We start from the raw sequence: 21,072 nt of genomic DNA, 5'->3' as shown, positions 1-21,072 counted from the left end.
AATTAAAATATGTAAATAGCAGGAATATATTAATATAATGCGCTTAAGCTAATTGTATGAAAATCCTATTCTAACCTTGTTATTTAGATAAATAATTTTAGAATAAATTTTGATATTCCATAGTACAGAAATTATTATAACCTATATTTTTGAACTCGATTCTATATTCTGTAAATTTGACATATTTTATGTAAAATACAAAATACATTTCTTTAATCTTAGAATTATATGTTGCTCATGCGAAGATAGGAGAGTAAAATAAGCTTCTATGATCTCTTTAAGGATGTGGATTTTTGAAATATTTTTCTGTTCAGAAGAATTCCCGACATCAGATTACCTGAATAGTCCTATTTCGTGTTCTTTTTTCCTGCAACAAGACTACATTAATACAATAGACGAAGATGGATTGCGGGGGAAACGCCAAGCATTATGGGACAATTCCGTACTCCAGTAGCCATAGCAACGAGAAAGGTCAGGATCGAATCCTATGCTCCACACGTTCAATTACTGGAACGTAGATGTACAAAACCTCGCAGTCTCGTGCTGGAAATAGCTTGCATAGTTTACTTTCATAGTTAAAAAAACACGTATTTAAAATCGAAAAAATTTAATAATTAATTTAATATTATATACTTATAAATAAAAAAAAAGTTCGGTATGTCGCTATCGATCTTCTTCAATGACGTCAAACTTGGTGTGTTAGGTCAGAAGCTTGTTTGCTATAACCTGTCGATGTTCTCCTTAAACCTGACTATAAATCATGTACGAGACTGCAGAAGTAGGAGCTACTTGATTGGACAAGGAGGACTGTCGACCCTTCGATGACCTTTAGGACAACAGAGCATAGTCTCACGATCATCTGCTTTTTTTTTTTAAAAAAAAAAAAAAAAAGCTGCGAATGCCAAAGTTAAAAGTATAATTTATAAATCACTACAGTTATTACTTTCTTATATATTAAAAAACAGATCATGAAGAAACAAAGCAATCGATACATCTGATTAAAAGAAGATTACATTATGCAGTTGTCTTTTCAGACATTTAACACCAATTACATGTACGGTTTTAATCAATAGATAAAATATTGACAAAAATTATTTATTTATTTTTATTGATTTGAAAACATAAAATTATTATTATTATTATTTTAAATGCATACACGTATTTGTTAGATAATGTTTAAACTGGGCACATTTCCAATTCTTCGTGGAATGTATTATATAGCCTAGTCTAGTTTTGATTTATTTAATTTTCATTTTAATTATCGTCGTCAAACTATAGCTTTGAGGTAAATTTATTCTTTTAATAATAATTTTTCAAAGAAATAATTTAAATATACAAAAATATATTCGATCCGTGGAAAAATTTTGTTATAAAAAACCAGTTTCATAATAAAATACAAAAGGAATGAAGAGTGCAGCTGACATTGAATGCATCCATTATAATTATAAAGCCTGAGTTTTAAACACACAAAAAATAGGCATGTAATAATATAAAATAACATTTTAAAATGCAATTTTAATTCACATTTGTTGTTTAAATTATAAATAGAAGAGATTCACGTTAATAAAACAATTGTGAAATTAATTCGATTTGTTACATAATATTATCGGAAGTTAATAAAAAATTATTATCGTTATTATTTTTAAAGTAAATTATTAACATATATTTAACAAAAATTAAGGGGGGACATATACTTCTAAATATGAAAGAATATCATTCAAAATTGACACAGAATCATCAATCTCGGTTTTAATTCGAGAATCTTCCGCTAGGGCAAGGTTTCAGACGGTCGATAAATGCTGTACATTGATTGCACAAGTAGAATGAGTGTTTCTGCCAATATTCATTCATTAATTAATTGAAGAAGTAATAATTTATGCTCTCTTGTTCTCAGATAAATTATTTTTATTGTAATTCGAAATCTCTGAAGACTTACAGGTACGATAACATCAGATTTTACGTTACCCTGGTAACCGCTTCACCGAAAGAAAGAATTACATCTGACTAGATTGAGGAACTAAGGCGACATTTTAAATTAAGCATTTGATATTTTCGACATTATTTAATCGAAATAATCCGATTAAGTGTTTTTTAAGAAAAAAATCAGATGCGCGTGGTTTATTTAAATAAAATATTTTCTTTTATTCGCTTTTACTGTGGATAAGAGATGACAAGTGGAGATTCAGGATTTATTCCTCATCTTTACAAGGAGAGCCACATCCAATGACATTAAAAATGATGTCACCGAAGTCATTTCTTTCTATTGGTCTTTCGATTACATCATCTATAATAAAGCACATACGATTGGTTAAATCGTGACGTCAGATGTAAAGAAACGATTCGCTATTGGTTATATTTTGAAATATATAGAAGTCGACCACCACGCCCTCTCAGTTCAGAGCAGACGTCACGCTGCAAAGGTTATATATTTTTGCAGCCGCCATTTTGGCAAAGATAAAACCGCATCTAATTATAGAATCTCCACTGTACAGCTTGACGAAAAGGAAAATTCAAGGATAATAATGTCGAACGAAGAGGAGAAAGATATGCAATTAAAACGGCTGACGAATGGACAATGTACAGAGATCAATGTTCAGGATGAAGTCATTGTACAGAGAAAGAAAGAAAAATTTCGTGAAAGAGAAAAATGGGGTAACAAGCTGGAATTTATATTATCCTGTATGGGATTCTGCATCGGTTTGGGTAACGTTTGGAGGTTTCCTTATCTCTGCTATAAAAATGGAGGAGGTGAGAACCGGTTTTATATTCTGAAATATCACTTTTACTTTTATCTCTGATTTAATTTAAAATATTAACTTTTCTCTTCGATTCGAGGTGAAAAAAATCGTCCGTAAAAATTCCTAATCGATTAAATCAATAATAATTACTCCCGGGTTTTCCAGAAAGACAAATCCTTGTCATCGATCGATATTTCTATCTTCTCGCGCAGTCTCGAAATTCTCGAGACACTAAAACACAATTTCCCGAAATTTTAACTATATTTTCGGCTGTTTTCTTTAATTTTCTGAAATATTCTTTATATTCTAAAAAAAATAATTTAGTTGTAATTAACATTATGCTTCTTAACGCATTTCATTTTTTTTGTGTAATGCGCCGCTGATATCACGTGACGCCTCTTTAACCAATCGCATCAACTCCTCTGTTGAGGATGACATCCTCCCTCTGCTGCATCTACTTTTATTTTCGTTGTCAAAAAACAGATCTTTTTAAAGAAAATTGAAGTATTTTTAAATCGCTAGTGCCAAACGGAAAATTCCTTTAAATCGAAATGAAATTTTAAGTGTTTTCTGGAATTATTTTTTGCGTATTTATTAATATAATTAATTATAAATAATAGCAGGTCATTAAAAACATTGTTTCTATTTATTTTATTCGAAAATATCAGAGTGCGTAACGTGTTTATTATAAATTTTAATATATATATATATATATATTATAATATAATGAATTTTATCTTAGAATTTAAAAAAAAACAATAAAAATTATATTTAAATTAATAATTAATGTCACGCAGTGATTGATAATTGTTTTGTAATCACTCTATTGTAATTTCTTTGTCTCTCTGTTCTATGTCATTTAACGGTAAGTAGTTACCTGTACGAAGAAATTTTTTTTAGCTAGTTTTTTATCTTGTTTTTTTTATAGCAACATTGATCTGTTTATATAATATGTTTCGTAAGGAATATATTTTTTTTCTTTGATCGTTATCTTAATTTTACATATTATATAGTAGCCATATGTAATTATGTTTTAATTACTTTTAGTAATGGATTTTTTTTATTAGGAAATTTGAGTATTCTATTCATTTTCTTATTCATAATCAACTATTCTGTCTATAACATGAAATCTATACAACACATTTCAATTGATCGATAGAAAGAAAGGAGAAAAAGCAGGGGGAAAAAATATATATATGAAAGCATTAAAGATTTTTAACTCAACTCAGAAATTTAATTTTTTTTTCTTTTTTTAAGATTCGTTTCCGTCGCCAGATGTCGACCACGTTCTAGTTTATGCGAATGTTAATGCGATATACCTAGTGTATTAACTAAATAAGGCGATGCCGGAAACAATAAAGAATTATTATATAAATATGTTTTTCGAAATAAAATTTATATAGATAATTTTATAATAATGTCTGCCGCATTATGAAGCGTGTATTATTTACATTAATAGAATTTTAAGCTATGTAGTGAGTTCGAAATAAATAAATAAAAATTTTGTTTCGTTGGTTGTCGTGCAAATATTATTTTAAATAAATAGATTTAAAATAATATATTGGAATGATTTTAATAGAAATAATTTAAATTATGTAAAAAAATGATTGTCATAATGAATTGCATTTTTATTTACAATATTCAATTTAATTTTTTCAGCAGAATGTTTATTCATACAGTTAAATAATTCATATCGACTGCCAAACACGGTTAATTAATATTCAGCAATTTTCCTGTTTTAATATCTAAAATATAATTTTTAATTCGAATTTTTGATCATAAAAATGTTTTTTTTAATTAAAAATTAAATTTTTTTGCGATTGTAATTTAAACTACGAATCATATGAAAACAAAAAGTTGGTTTCTTTTTACGCTTTTTCTTCTCTCTCTTTTTTTTTAATCATTTGTATATTTTTCGAACTAATTTGAAAATATATACAAAAATAATTAGATAAATGTTATAAATATCCTCTATTACTAGTCGATTGGAGGAGGAGAAATTTTGCCTGTTATTAATGGCTGGAAAGATAGTAAACGTCAACTTAAAAAATTTATTCGGTTATTCGAGTATTTTATCTGAGTTTCACAAATAGAGAAGTGGAATGTTAACATCTCCGCTTTATTTATATTTGTCTTTGACATATTTCAGGAGATTGCACTTCCTCTTAAAACCGCAACTTATACGAAAGTTTCGCGCATCAAAAGTTTGGCTCTTATCCATACACTCTCTTCACATTTTATTTTCATGAAACACTAAATCCATAGTAATATTTACTAAGCTGGAATCGAAACAGAATCCGATCTTTCGGTTGCCACACCGATTACCGTCGTAATGAAAATGTATGTCATTTAATTATAAGTGTAAACACTTTAAAATAACTTTCCCTTATCCACGTTTAATCAGTGGCACCTGCCTAACTTGGCAGTAAAGGATATGCGATAACTCTATTTTATTGCAAAGTTTGCGTTGTCATGACGCGTCGTTTCTAGAAATTTTCTGGATAACACTCAATGAAAAACTTGAAACTCTTTTTATTAATTTACTGAAAAAATTTTCATTCAAAATCGTCTTTGATTCATATAAAAGTAGTTAGCCCATACGAAACATCTGTGCTAACAATTTTATTTATTTAAATTCATATTCAAACGTATAAAATATGAATTTAAATAAATAAAATAAAATTTTCCAGATAATTTTTCGTTTGTATAATGTGATTGGTTCAAATCGAATTGTTTTGTTTAACCGAGCCGCTTCGTTTGCAAATATAAACAAATATCGGTCATTTTTTCTGAAAGAATGTTTTGTTTATTTCTCTAGGAATCACATACAAATTATTTTTACTAATTTTACAATACGTTTTGTAATTATATGAACTTACCGAGGAATTCAAAACGTTTCGAAATTTAAATAAATAAAAGAAAATTCTTACCTACGTAGTTTAGATTGCAACCAACTACAGACGGCCTTGCACTTGATCTTTGAAGTTATTTAAGTTTAAACAATCAATATAATAAATATTTCTTGAAGCAAGAGTGTTTTAATGAAAGGATATTAAGTCGAGTAACATGTCTGTCAATAAATATCTTTTCTCTTTGATTTTTTTTTCCTCAAATGTTATCAAACTGTATTTATAATATAGTTTGATAACATTTAAGATTCTTGATTTTAATTAATTTTTATTATTTTAATTTCATTTTAATTTTAAGGTTCTTAATTTCAATTTAATTAAAAGCATACAATAATTTCTAACGTAATAAGCGAATTGTGGATAATTATGGAAGCTACTGGCATTAGAACTTGGCAAATGCTCTAATACTCTCTTGTTGACAATTATGAAAAAGGGTAAGTGCGTCATTACATCACAGAACGGAAAGCATTTCTCTGTTCATTTGCGTCACATCCTCCTCTTTTGTGATGGGCTGGATGTCACAGTGTCGAACGGGTCACGGGTCGGACGTTATAAGCGGAAGATGTTTACTCGATCTGACCTGTGGCGTGAGAAATCTGAAGAGGTAAATTTCAACCAAATCGGAAATATCCACACAAACTTTTTTAAAATTAAATGCCATATCTATACGGAAAAGTATTATCTCATCGAAGTGAAAACACGATAAAGTCTAGATTTGTGTATTTTAATCTGAACCATTTCCCTGTTTAACGACAATCTAGATAACAAGTAATTCCAGTTCGTTAAACTTCTGTGTTAATGAAGAAATTGAGATAGTCGTATCTATTTTATTTCTGTTTTCCGAGTGTTTACATCAGAAACTCATTCGAATGAAATAATCATGCGAAACATTAATTTATTATAATTATAATACGAATGTAATTTATTAAAACAAGAATATGATATTAATATATTAAATTGTGATTGTAAAAAAAATCTTAAAAATAATTACATCAAATTGGATAAGCTCCAATAGTCACTTCTCATTTCTTCTAAACAAGTTTAAAAAAAGGAAACTTTATTTATGTAATATGAAATTTCTCGTTATTTATGATCTCTGATTATTATTATATTTTAAGTGTATTTTATTATTATTTTTCTTTCTTCTTTTCATAGAATTAAAAGCTAGTCTATTTTAATTAAAATTGAAAATAAATTTTTCCTTTAACAGTAATCAAATATTATTTCATTCAAATTGTATAACGTAATGAACAAAAATTGCCCTTGAATTCTGTATTAAACTAATATTTTCCCGTTTCCTGTCTTATCAAATTTTTATTTTTTAATTTTTAAAATTTCACTTCAGACATGTCTCAACTGATAGGAATGTCGTTAATTATAATATTGATGTAATTACGATATTGACATTTTTAATTAAAGTTTCAGTTAATTAAAGCAAAAACCTCTTCAAGAATTAAGTCTTCTAGCCGATCTATGAATGTTCATTCTTTCAAGTCAGAATTTTATCTAATTATAGATTTAAATGTAGGTCTGTATCTACAAATCTAAATAGTTTAGTAGCGCAAAGGTTAGAATTTTATGCTAGTTGACATTATGATGAATCTGCAAGTCGATAGGATTAAACTATGCACTTAAAACATTTGTATTAACTTACACAGAAATACCTAGGCAGGTAGGACGACATATTTGATTTTATTTTTAGAATTTCTAGCAATAATTTCGCTTTAGATAGGAATCATTAAAGGAAAAAAAGAAAGTTGGCACTAAATGCGTTTATATGTAGTCAGCGAATACCAGCGTAATCACATTCAAGAATTATTTATAGATTTCCACCCTCGCTTTTTACCACTCAAAATTTTCTTCCTAGTTTTATATTTGAACATAATTTCGTCAAAGTATGAAAAGATATAAATGTATAAGTTTAGTGATTTTTTAAAATGATGGCTAGATTCTTCTCACAATTGTTAACAATAGACAATTAGGCATAGAAGGTATATAGTTCATCTTTAATGCCGTTTTATTGACGAAATTTAGGTCTAGATAATTTTTTCTCCGCAGAAAATTTGGAACAAAATCAAAACTAAAAGTTTCTGGACAAAGCAGTCATTTCATTACTTTGTACTTGTTTCAATTCGTTATCTATTTCCAACTTAGGCCTATATCTTATTTTTTCTGCTCCCATCTACTTATGAGTCAGTCAATATTAACTTAAATTAATATTAAATATGTTCAAATTTATATTAATTTTCCATGGATATGTGTATTATATAGGCCTACTAAGGCTTATATTTTGTTTTTTTTTATTAACAATGTTACCTACTCAATATACCAGCATAAAATCGATTTATTAGAAATTATAAATATGAGGAGTGTGTAATTAGTTTATTTTTGAAGGAATATTCGAATAATTAATTTATTAATTAGAATATTTTCTATGTATTTTTTTTTTTTTAAATTAAAGTAACAATGTGTAAGAGATTTATTTTTCTAGAATGTTACAGACCTGTTTATTGGAATCGTCTAGAACGTTATATCAACTGCTTTGAATTTTGTTTATTATGCGCATTCATCGTAAAAAAGTTCAGTTTATTCAGAGTCTAAGTTTGAAGTTTTAGCATTTCTATTTCTAAGTTTGAATCTTGACCTTTCTATTCTGAAGAAGTCTTTTCTCATTCAAGTTTTTTTTTCTTTTTAATTACATATTTTGACTGAATTCTATAAATAATTTTTACAGATATCTTGGACTAAGGAACTTTAATTATTGAAAATTTTATAGTGATTTTTTTAACTGTTGTCACGTCACATGATCGAAACTGCTCGGTCACCATGTTGCTGTTGGTTTCGTGGACGATGAAAAATTAATTTATTCAGAATTAAAAATAAGTCCTAAATTATTAAATAAAATGTAATGAATATTTCGTATGAAGTTATTTCTACGCGTATTCCTGAGGTAAAGACAAAAGAAATACTACAAATATTTACAATAGTAAGCAAAAATATCCAATTAACAGAATACTATTGATATAATAGTATGAATAAGTTCAATTAAATTATCGATAAAAATGAAATATTAAAAAAGTTGAAAAAAATAATTGTTATTTACTAATGATTATAACGGAATAAATGAAAAAAACATCGACTTTACGTACAGTAAGTGAATATTTTACCACATATTATAGAAAGTCAGTTCTTACATATGATAAACTATTATCCGAATATACATAAATTAGTTAACATAAAGCATTATATATTAAGAAAACATACGGGAAAACTTATGCTAATCGAAATAACGTATTTGTTATTTTGATAGGCATTCAGTTAAATATATTATAAAATAAATTATATAGAGATTCAATTTAATGATAAGGTAAAATATCTGGCAGTCATATTTAATAACAACATTAATTAGATTTTCTGTGTAGATAGTTTATGTAAATTAATATCTAGTTTTATAGGAATTGTAAAACTATTTCGGCATCTTCTAAACCAGTGGTGCCGAAACTTTTTGATGGGGGGGCAAATTGCAAATAAGTCGTAAGTGGGAAGGCCACAAACATTTTGTATATTTGAAATATACAAGTAGGTCTTTTTCTGTTATTTATAAGTGATGTTCCAAATTAATTCGCAGGCCGGATTTTGCTCGGGGACCATAGTTTGGTTGCCACTGTTCTAAACAAAGATACTAAAGATATTTATATTTGATTTATGTTAATCGAAGCTGCTATATGGTATAGAAATTAATGTTATTTATAAGTGATGCTCCACAAACAAATATAATAAAAAAAAGTTACAAATTTTTCTCAACACGTTTAAAAACGTGGTTAAACTTAAATGAATCAAACCATAAATTCCACAGAGAAACAGAATTTAGAATTACATTTTAAAATGCAAATGTATATTATATCCAAGTTTAGACATTCAATAGGTTAAAAAGTTATAGTAGGCTATAACCTACTATTGTTTTAGAATACTTTAAATAAATGGTTAAATCCAAATATATTGGTTTCATAGCCGATTTAATAATTATATAAACATATACATGGACAAAAAAGCGCAAGAATTATACCTAAAACCTATTTGATAACTTAAAGTTTAACTGTTTTCATACAGAATAGTTAACATTACCGAAAGAATATGACTATTTTGAACATTTCTGTTACTGTGAATCAACATTTATCAAATTAGTTCGTAATGAGCATTTTGTTGTGTTGTTAATATGTTTTATATTTAACCCATTGCTATGCTTTTTGTTTTATTTTCGTCTTCCAGGAAGTCATTGTGTATCACAGAATTGGAATTGCATCCTACTACTATACAGTGAACCATAACTTGGTTCATGCTTCACTCACGAATGGTCGAGGTGATTAATACATTATCTTACCACTCTATATGAACTTGTTTGAATATATCGCGTCCCGTACCCTCACTAATCGGCACCCCATTCTAAGCCTGCACGAATTCATGATAGGCATGAAAAAGGAGCCTTCTTAGTTTTTGCATGGCAGAAAGAATTAAACATAAAGGAAATATAAAGCAATACATTCTAATTTTAAGTATTAAATGTGTAAAAACGATATACAATACTGTACATTTGATATTGAGTTTCGTAACTAAATATCTGCATAAGATATGCTGAGGATGTCAGGACTATCTAAATTACAAAAATGTAAATATTTAAATAAGTTTGAAAATATACTGTTTGTGGATATGTATAATATGATATATTATATATATATAATACAATTATATTAAAATTTTTCCATATAGACTACCTTTCACCTTATGAAAAATTTAAGTATAAAAATTGCAATAAACAACGTATGAGTAAGTGACAGGAAAATTATTACATCACGAAACATTAACAATATTATATAAAAATATATTTTTTTATTAACTAGCCTATATACTGGTACACGGCACTATCCTGGCAAAAAGTAGAGACAAACATTGAAATGATAAGACAAGCGCTATATTTACAGCCACAGTAGAAGGTCAATAGAAGTACTCAAAAAGAGCTAACTCAAGAATTAAAAATATTTAAATAATTAATAAGTACAGTACTTTTTTGTTAACACGCGTACGAAGATTATATTATGGATAGTCCGATAAACCATATGTACCATAAATGTTTTCAAAAACAAATTTTTGAAGTTAGAACAAATAAATTTTAATTTTATTTGTATCAATGGTATCCTGTTTTATCCGCCACTGCGTACAAACAACACTCTTCATCACCTCTGATTTAATTTGTGATAAGTAAAGAAGTAGACTACATCCTGAACGTTTTCTAATTCTTTTTTCTTAAATAAATATCTGCAGTAGGTGAGAACAAGAAGAATTATTTGTTAATCTATTATAGTTGAGATAAGATTAAATCTACTTTGAAACTTAAAGTCAAAATTAAAAGTCTGAAGTTTCATTTCTTAAAATTTAGTAAATTGTTTTGTAAATTATTAACTGATGAATAAGTTTAATAAGGTAGTTAAGTTCACTAAGTACTCGAATATTTGACATCTGGTTAATACTGTACTCGAATTAGAGAAAAGTGATATTCGCCCGTATCTAATTGAAATGCATCAAGATTTCAACAGTAAAATTATTAACAGTAAACAATATTGTGTCAATCAGGGTACTTTGGTTTTCTGGTTTTTTATATCGATTTATATTTTTTGTTCAGTTCAGTTAAAAGTAGTTTTTTTATACACAAATTTATTACGAAATTTTCAACGTAACGCTTTTGTAAATTTCACGATAATTTCACAATTTTTTTTCTAATTTTATTAAGAGACATTCATAATATACACAGTATTCTGAAATTATCAAATATGAACATATAAACTTATCACATTGTAATATTATATTTTATCAAAATACAAGAACATTCATGAAATTTTTAAATATACAAATGTATTTTGAAATTCCAATTTTCTAATATTTTATTACATATGTAAAATTGTTAACTTATTAATGAAAAGGATCGAAATTTGGAAACGTATCAGATTTCTTTTTATATAAAAAATTTTTTATGGTTTAGTTCATTTGTTTTTGGAAATAAATAGGTTCTCATTTCTTACGATTGTTTTTGTGGAAATCAGAGTTAATTAAATCACAAGAAAATTAATCAAGTATATAATTTCAAATAACTGTAAGAATTTATTAAATTTTTAATGAAAAATCTTAAATATTATACAAACTCTTAATTTCAATTGATGTAAAATATGCAAATATGTATATACTGACTCAAACCATAAATTGAAGCATTAACGTTGATATAAGAATAATTTCAAAAATCCAAAATAAATTTATTTAGTACTTTTACAAGAAAACATAAACACAATAATTTCATAAATTACTTTGTCAATGGAATTTTTTAACAAAAGCAAATTTCTCAGCTATTGAACAAATGATAAGCAGAAAAATTATAATACAAATCAAAAAACATTTATTTTTTAAAAATGCACTTATGAAAGAAATGACAAATGTAAGAGAAACTTAAATGAAAATTATTGTTTCTTTTAATTACTTATCTAATGCTATTATGTAATTTGATTAAGAAAAATTTAGATATTTTAATCGGATCTGGAACTATATCAAAAAAGTATTGAAATGTGCTGAGGTATATTACTATTAATATATTACTAATAATAAAGCATTGTAAAAATATACATTTGATATATAATAGACTTTTAAGCAGTTAATTTTTTCTCCTTTTAACACTTTCTATAAGTTAATGAAAAGTTCTTGCTTTCCTAAGATATAATTATTGTCGAAAAATACTCAACGAAACATAAATTTTGTAATAAAAGTGATGAAAGTGACTTTACGTAATCGGTCCAAGTGTTTATATATCCGTTTTCATTCATTTGTTTTATGTCACGTTTTCTATTTATTTTTTACTTTATTTTATATTTTTGTAAGTGTGCATGTAACCGGTAGAATATATATTTGAGAAAATAGCTTAATACAAAATATTTTTTCATGATACTTACCGCTTTTAGGTAGAAATTAATATCAGAAACTTTTTATGTCGTGAGGGATCCAGATTCAAACTAATCCACACCATGTGAGGATCATTCCGTATCCGAATTCTTTGCCGAAGTTTGCAAATCTCTTATTGTATGATCTTTCATCCGACTTACTCAGATTACACTTCGTAGGAAATTTAAGATAATAAGTCACTTTATATGTCGATAATATATATGAAAATCTATTGATTAATTCTGAGTACATTTTAAAATCAAGTTCGCAATCCATAAATTTACAAGCGTGAAGAAAAACTGTTAGAATTACAACTAACAATATATTATGCCTCTAATAATAGATTTTACTTTAACAGCTCGTTACTTCTACATGCAGCGTAATTCATTGTTAGTTCTGTAGCAATTTATCAATGCCTGCTTAGCCGTTAGTAGTCGTGACTCATACAGTACTTATTAATCATAAAGTAGTGTGAATCGATTCGTTATAAAACATTAATAATAGCAGTGTTCTCTCCATAAATTTTTTACTAACCGGTTAGAATAAAGAAGTAGTGGATGGACCAAAAGAAAAACAAAAGCTAAATTTTACAAAACACTGTTATTTGTAAATACAACCCTCCTCTCTTTACAGTACACACACACACACACACACACACACACACACACACACACACACACAACACACACATACTGGGTGGTCCATTTTAATCGATCCATGGAATAACTCGAAAAAATACGCATCCTACAGAAATATCATTGAACTAAACATGTTATACTTCAAGAAGGCACAAGCTGAGGAGTTTCGGTTTCATCATAGATGCACTATAATTGGTGAAAATTGGTGGTCAACTTCATTTTCTTAAATGGGAACTCATATTTTTTATTGGATATTATGATTCCATAAAAAATAAACTATTATCTAAAACATTTTTTCGAAATATGCAATTATCAGAAGTTGAGCGTAAGAAAAATGCTGAAAATAGTATTGGGCCGAATCCACGGTAGGTTTGATAAAAAGGGTTTCTTAGTGCCCACGGGGAAGAAAGGATATAAAAAAAAGTCAGAGGTTTTTTTTATATTCTTTCCTTGTTTTTTCCTGTTTTCTATCTTCCATTTTGGCCTAATCCCACTTCAAAATATTTGGAATGGTCACTTTAAGTTTATATTTTATGTTTTTATACTGCTCTATACTTTCCTCACACAAATTGTTTTTTTATTCTTCATATTCATAGATTTGATATCTTCATTCACATGTTTATTAACTTTTTCTTAAAATAACTAAATAGGCTAATGTTGTTTTCCGGCTTAACTTTAAAGCATAGTTTAGTAAATACAAAATTCTGTTTTCTGAAAATGTGGAATGTCTAGAATACCGTCTACTTTTGTACCATTGAAATTACGTTAGAATTACAAATGAAATTAGTATAGATAATAGCAAATTGCATGTAGTTCCAAATTTAGGACGAAATTCCGTTGTAAAATAATGATGTTAATTGGGTATACAGTAGAGCGTGTACAATTGCATGTAGTTCCAAATTTAGGACTAAATTCCGTTGTAAAATAATGATGTTAATTGGGTATACAGTAGAGCGTCGATAAGTGGAACCAATTGGGGACTGGGGTCCTTCCAGTTAATGATTTGTTCCAGTTTCCGACTTTGAACGAAAAAAATACATTAACCTGTCCGATGTTCAAATTTTTCTCCGTTGCGTATCGCTTCCTGTTGAATTTTTCTCCGTTGCGTGTCGCTTCGTGTTGAATTTTCGTCGATTTTAAGCCTAACGAAAATTTTTATAATAATCATCGAGGCTATCGTATCGTTAAAAATTATTTCTGCATTTTGTACAAACAAAATAAATATATTAAAGAATATAAAAAACATGAAAATTATACTTTAGAAGTAAATTTAGTATCAAAAACATTCGATTCAGCACGACACAGTCCGACTAAAAATCGTTCCACTTTCCGGCCATTCCACTTACCGACGTTCCACTTTTCGACGCTCTACTGTAGTTTCAAATGCGTGCATAAACTTACATATTAGGCTATAATCAGTTACTGTGCTTACGCATCATAATGTAATGCAACAATGTGTTTAGGTGTATTGAACTTCAAACCGACATTTAATGTTTACTTAATTAGTATTTTTATTAATATTCATGGAAACGTAGGTAGTTAACCAGGTTTAAAGAGACTAAAAATCATGCTGTAGGAGTATTTTAATCTTTGTATGAAATTAATTTTATTTTTATTGTTAATTTTTATTTATTTTATTTATAAATAATGTCTTTTTACATTATTATAAAATTAGAATGGAGCCAGCAGCTCTGCAGATATTTCCGTTTTCGGTTTTTCGAAGCGATGCGAATCCAAATTATAAGGAAACATGAATTAATCTACTAGTTATTGCTATGTATTGCATAACGTGTTTATTGCACCCATTAAAATATTACATGTAACATTTAATAATTGCACTATGCCATTAGCGAGTACAATCGGTTGTTTAGATTTAAAAAAATTTTTTATTATACTTGTTTTTGTCATCGTAAGTGCTAGTAGTCGTAAATCGAGGACCGAGTTATCTGAGTGTATTCTCGGGTTATATATCACCTTTGTACTTTTTTACGTATGACGGATTTATGATTCCTAACCTTTTGTGCATCTTTTTGTAAGTTAAATATTGGTAGAAATCAAAATCCTTTCTAATATAGTCGCATGTTTACGATTCCTTGTAAGCAACAACATTTTTTTATTTATATCTATCATATTGAGCAATACAATCGTTCTCGTTTTCTGTTGGTTATTGACTTCTCGTTTTTGTTTACAACAGCAAAATTTAAAATATTTTTGAAATTCGATTTTCTACATCCTTTCTATGAGACGGGAAATATTTCTGATTTTTGTTTCTACATTATTTTTTTTTTTTTTTTTTTTTTTTTAGTTGGGAACAGAACATTACATTTTATATGAATCATTATTTTGACATGTCAATTTATCAGATTATTTAGTTGGATGGAGCGCTCAGCTAAAAGGGCCTCTGGAGAACAATGAAGAGTAATAATAATTATAATATAATTTTTAATAAAGAATGTCATGATTCAATTAATAAAAATTATAATTAAAATTGAATGAATGAATTTACAATAAGATTCATTAATAATAAGATAATATTAGAATAAGATATTATTATTCATTGGGCATCCATACTTTTTAAATCGTTTTTTCGATCACTTAATGTATGCGCTTTGAACGGATCGTTGCCGATGAATCTGTATTCTTTTACGTGAAAATATGTAAACTTGCATAAAGCAATTTTTTAAATTATATCATTTCTAAAGGATATTTTTTACGGTATTTTAATATTTTTGCATTAGTTAATGCACATTTTCCGAATGATTTTTCTCCTTTTTTCTGAAGCATCCGATGTTTATATTCTTATGTGTGAGCCACAAATTGTTTCTTTCCTTCGTAAAGATAGATAAATTAATTTTAATATTCGAAAAAAAACAAGTTTAAGTAAGCGTGTTAGAAAGATTAGGTCTAGTAAATCAACCAAAATGATAGCACAATTCATCATTTGCTTAATCATTAATTATTTTTGAGAAACTCGATTATTAGCCTGGAAGTATAATTGTATTTGAATTTTTCAACAGTTTTCAACAAACTATTAAACTACTATTAATTCATTAAGTTATATTTCAGTTAATGGTTTCTACATATAATATATATTTGTCATAATCATATTAAGTGACTGAATAGTGTATCAGATTACATTAGATCCTGAACCCGATTGTGACGTGAATTGAACACACTACTATTTTCATTTGATTAGATACTTCATGCTTAAAAATAGTTATTTGTAAGCAAACAAATACAAGAAAAACAAGTAATGTTAGTTTTCACTTTTCTCTTGGATGCAGCCTGACTTTTCAGCAACTAATTGTTTTGTAGATCACCAACTGTTAGTAAATTTTATTAATAAAATTACTGACTGTTATATATAAAAATCAAAATTTACTCGTGTTATCTGCAAATTTCAATACATAAATGTAGCGACTGATGTTGATCTGTTGTTACGTTTATTTATTAATGTTCGTTATTTTCAATTAAAATAAGTACGTTGATGTACTGTATAAATGTATGTATTCTACTATTGTTAGCCAAGTAGTCATGTAGTAAGGATCTTCCTGGCACAAGGAATTAGGATTCGAATTATACGTTATTCAAATAGCAGCATCTTTTGTCATCGTACTAACTGAGACCAATGCAAATCAGGCCCTCCCATAATAGAGTAAATTAGGTCGGCTCTATGGCACTTTTATACTGACTTCACGCATTACAAAACCAAGTCAATCTTGCAATCAGACTGTATAACCTTAATTTCTTACAACTTCAGCCAGTATTAAACTTGTTTTTTTAATGTTATATATAATTTGTAAAAGTGGTATCTTACGATAATTTTTCAATTGATTTTTAAATAACAATGGTTTTCTGTAATAAAAAATGTTAATGTATTTACTGTAATTGATTAAATTTCTTACATTACTGTAAGAAATTTAATCAATTTCGATATAACTCTTAAAGTACTATATTTTTGTACGAGTACTACATTTAGATGTAGTATTAAATTTAATTTCAATATACCAAAATCGTAGCTCATTCCAAAGTTTTCATTATAAAAAAACTTACAAACATTAAAAGTTATTAAGTTCCTAAACTTTTAATAAAGAACTTAGGTTTTTAAAATTTTCCTCTGCTCAAGCGAATATAAATGTAATGAGCAATTATTTATTGTGACACGGTCACAATGCCGAGCTGAAATTTTTAATCATATTTTTAATTTAAAATATATGCTCTCCACCTCAAATTAGTAGTGACTTGCCTCTGTACATCATATTTTTCCTTTAACAATAGAGTCGTGCCAGTCATCTAGCTAACTCCTTTCTCGAGAAAAGTTTTGAATTGAAATAACGTGACTTCCGATTTGCATCGGAAGTTCATATATAGTTAATCGGGGCCTCCTACCCGTAAGGCTTTCATATCCGGACTCTTCTTTCATCTGTCTAACTCTTTTCTCGAGATTAAGGAAAGACGGACAAACGACAATGGAAATTTAGGTCTACAAGTTTTTCAAATTGCAGTCCAATGAAGACACGTTTATTAAAGAACTAGCAATTATAACTTACCCGGAGCTGCCCAGACAAAAGGTAAGAACAGCAAACATTAAAATGAAAACCATATTAAGGATTTGGTTATTTTAACCTACCATGTTTATTGCAATGCTTGGATGGTAGGGAATGGAGGAATCTCATCGGTCAAGTAGATAGGAATTCATATTTTTTTAACAGAGAATAGTCGTTGATTTCGCCTACACGAGAAGGTAATTTAAGACAACCAATTCCCCCCCAATGCTAATTTTAACGTATCATTCAAAAACGAATAGAAGACGGTGATCGGCCAACCAGTCAAATTTCGCAAACAGGAGGTCAGAATCTCGAAAACCCTAAAAACATATTTTGTGCTCGCTGGTAACTTTGTATTAAGTAATCTCTCTATTGGAATGCCTCCATCCTGCTAGTCAAATAAATAGAGAGACTTTTTATTACTGGGAGTTTAACATAATTCGACCAAAAGTAGTAGTCGATCTATTCCTGGACATGCCTTAACTTTCCCGGCAACGTTTAAAACTGCGTGTAGCGCCATCTGTTATGATATTTTATTTAAAACTTTTTTTACTTTTTAATTATTATAAAATAGCAAAAAGCTTAATTTTGAGGGTAGGAATAAGTTTTATAATAAAAAAAAAAAAAAAATTGTAAATGCGAATAACAAGTAAAATCGTCATTGCTATTCGAGATATATGACACACGACCTCCTTTATTTCCCCACCCCCTCGACCTTTAACCACCAAAATTTAATAGAATCAATCTCCCTAATACAGAAACTACCCCGCAAAAGATCAAAAATTTTCGACAAATAGCACAGGGTTATTAAACTTCAAAGAGGGTGAACAAAATCGTTTCCTCCGTACACAAACATCCATACATACAGAAACCCCCCCCCGAATATTTTTGCATTTCTCGACGTTTCAAGGTGTCCTAAGTTCAAAAATGTAAAAATCTGGGGGGGGGGTAATTTTTTATCGATCGCAATGCTTTTCCTCTGTTATATATAACAAAGTCGGGAAAGTAAAAATCAAGCAAATATTTCTCAAGAGTCGCCTGCAGTTCTTTTTCTTCCTAGAATTTTCTGTAAAAAATAAAGAATTAAAACAGAAATGTTTGAAAAAGTTACACTAAATGTGGAAATAGGAATTGAACTATCCGAATTGCACTAGGAGAACCAATATTCACATTTTCCTACTAACTAACGATGAGTGGGGAGGAAATAGCTTTAGCGTTGTTCGATTTAAACTCTATCAAGTTTACGTTAAATATCCCTCAGAACAGACCCGCATTAACCAAAATCCGCACTGATCAAAGCCGCATATATGCATATATCATGGGTTACTTGTATTTTATGTAAAGTTATGATTTCGGTTTTTAGGGTAAATAATATGGTTTTAGTAATAAAATTTAAAAAAGAAACAAAATAGAGAAAAACTTTTTCTCTAGAGAAAAACTTTTTCTGAAAAATTACAAAAAATATCTTATTTATATTTATTTAATGTTAAATAATAATCAATTTAAGAGTTTTGTAGACTGACTTATAAGTCAAAGTTGATTTATCAATTTCATTAAGATTTATATTTTATCATAGTAAATCATATTTTAATGTTTATATTAATATTACGAGTTATGATATTCGTAGTTATACGGTATATATGTACTTATACTGTATTAATTTACAAATGAAGTTTTAGATCTTTATTTATTTATTTTTTTCGGGTATCAATGTAGTTATATTAAAATTTCAGGTTGTATTATTATCAAGAGAAGACGCCCAACTATGGAACGGTTTTAGTTTAATAATACATTTTAAGTATAGTATAAATAGTAAGTCAAAATCATATAAAACCTTCAAAGTAAATTGTATTCGCTGTAAACATAGTGTAAACGATGACTGTTAAGTGATTCTTAGATTTAAACCCAATGGAGTTGTAATACGAGATACTTTATAAATTAAAGCTTATAAAGTATCCTGTACTACAACCCTGTTTGTCTAAAATGGAGTAAGATGCTCCGTATTAGAAAAGGGTTAGGAGCAGAGGATCAAACACAACATCTACTTTACTAAAGGCGATTAAAGAATTCTTAAAATTCCATTTCGTTATCATTTTTCTGTTGCTGTCGAGGACTAGTCGCCGGAAATCGGTTTACCGCTGATGCTTTCTTAGTCTTTTATGCTCTTTCCCTTAAGTGCTTCTGCTGAAACAAATATCATTTTATAGTCATTAATTAAGTAATGTCTTTCATTTTGTAATTGGACTTTATGCCTATCATGTGGTTTCTGAGTTAGTTTCCTTTAGTTCCATACTTATCCACTAGGGACACTAAAATCACGTTTACGGGACTGAGCATGGTTACTTTTTCATAGGTGCCAATTATTTCCGTAGTGCCACGACAGATGGTTTAAAAATTGTAAGGTGTGTGTGGATTTTCCTAAAGTTTGGTTTATTGGTGTATGGTAACGCGACACAGGGGCGATATGCCGAGGGGAGTGCCTTCCGGGAGGTCTTTTATAGTAAATTGGCTTTTCATTAGATGTTACTAACGTAAAGAAAACCCGGAAAACTTCACGTAGTCAGCCCGTTGGCAAGGCGCGAACCACCACCAATAACCAGTGTTCAGTGGTTTTATCCACTTAGCCATCAGTGGCCGACTTTCCTAAGAAATCTGTATATCGTTTTTTATAGATAATAACAGTTATTACCTGTGGATCTTCTTTGTAAGTGCGACTGAATAGATTAATTAAGAAAGACTGAAAATACTTCCTTATATTGTATCATAAGAACATTTTAGTCCTATTGACATTCTCGCCTTGTCATCCTATGACCAAAAGATAAAAAAATATTTTAAAAAATAACATTAAGAGGCCCTAAAAAACATACCAATTTTTTGAGTTGTGTTATTGTGGCTCTACGAAAGGCTTGATAAAATTAAGTTTTGTGCAGAGAAGCTTCTGCGCAAAACTCACTCATTTCAAGCAAACTGGCACAGTGGTCTAATGACATTCCTTTGGTTGTGAGGGGGAAACGTGGCATCAGCCGCATGGGTGTCCACAGAAAATTTTCCATGAGGGCAAATATTTAATTAAGTTTTTTGTTTTTTTACGAGTAGATTATAAGAACACAGTATTACATCAGTACAAAAGGACAGACAAATCGTCCCATAATGAAAGATGTAAGGTTACATATCTCAATCACTTTTACGACTATAATTTGTGAAAATTTTTACTTGATTCTGGGGACAAATGGTACACTCGTTTCCCTCTGCAGATGCCCAT

General features: G+C 28.5%; 1 protein-coding gene across 1 annotated transcript in view; it reads left to right on the top strand.

The window, feature by feature from the left end:
* The first annotated feature begins 2,383 nt into the window (after positions 1-2,383).
* LOC136977469 (sodium- and chloride-dependent GABA transporter 2-like) overlaps positions 2,384-21,072 on the top strand; it is an 87,753-nt gene continuing 69,064 nt past the window's right edge. Inside the window, exon 1 of the mRNA XM_067272963.1 lies at positions 2,384-2,748. Coding sequence (XP_067129064.1) covers positions 2,523-2,748 — 226 coding nt within the window. The 5' untranslated portion in view covers positions 2,384-2,522. The remainder of the gene's footprint in view (positions 2,749-21,072) is intronic.

Source organism: Centruroides vittatus, unplaced genomic scaffold (genome assembly GCF_030686945.1).
Source record: "Centruroides vittatus isolate TY-2023 unplaced genomic scaffold, ASM3068694v2 contig_459, whole genome shotgun sequence".
NCBI classification, from domain to species: domain Eukaryota; kingdom Metazoa; phylum Arthropoda; class Arachnida; order Scorpiones; family Buthidae; genus Centruroides; species Centruroides vittatus.
This window is presented reverse-complemented; position numbering and strand designations above follow the sequence as displayed.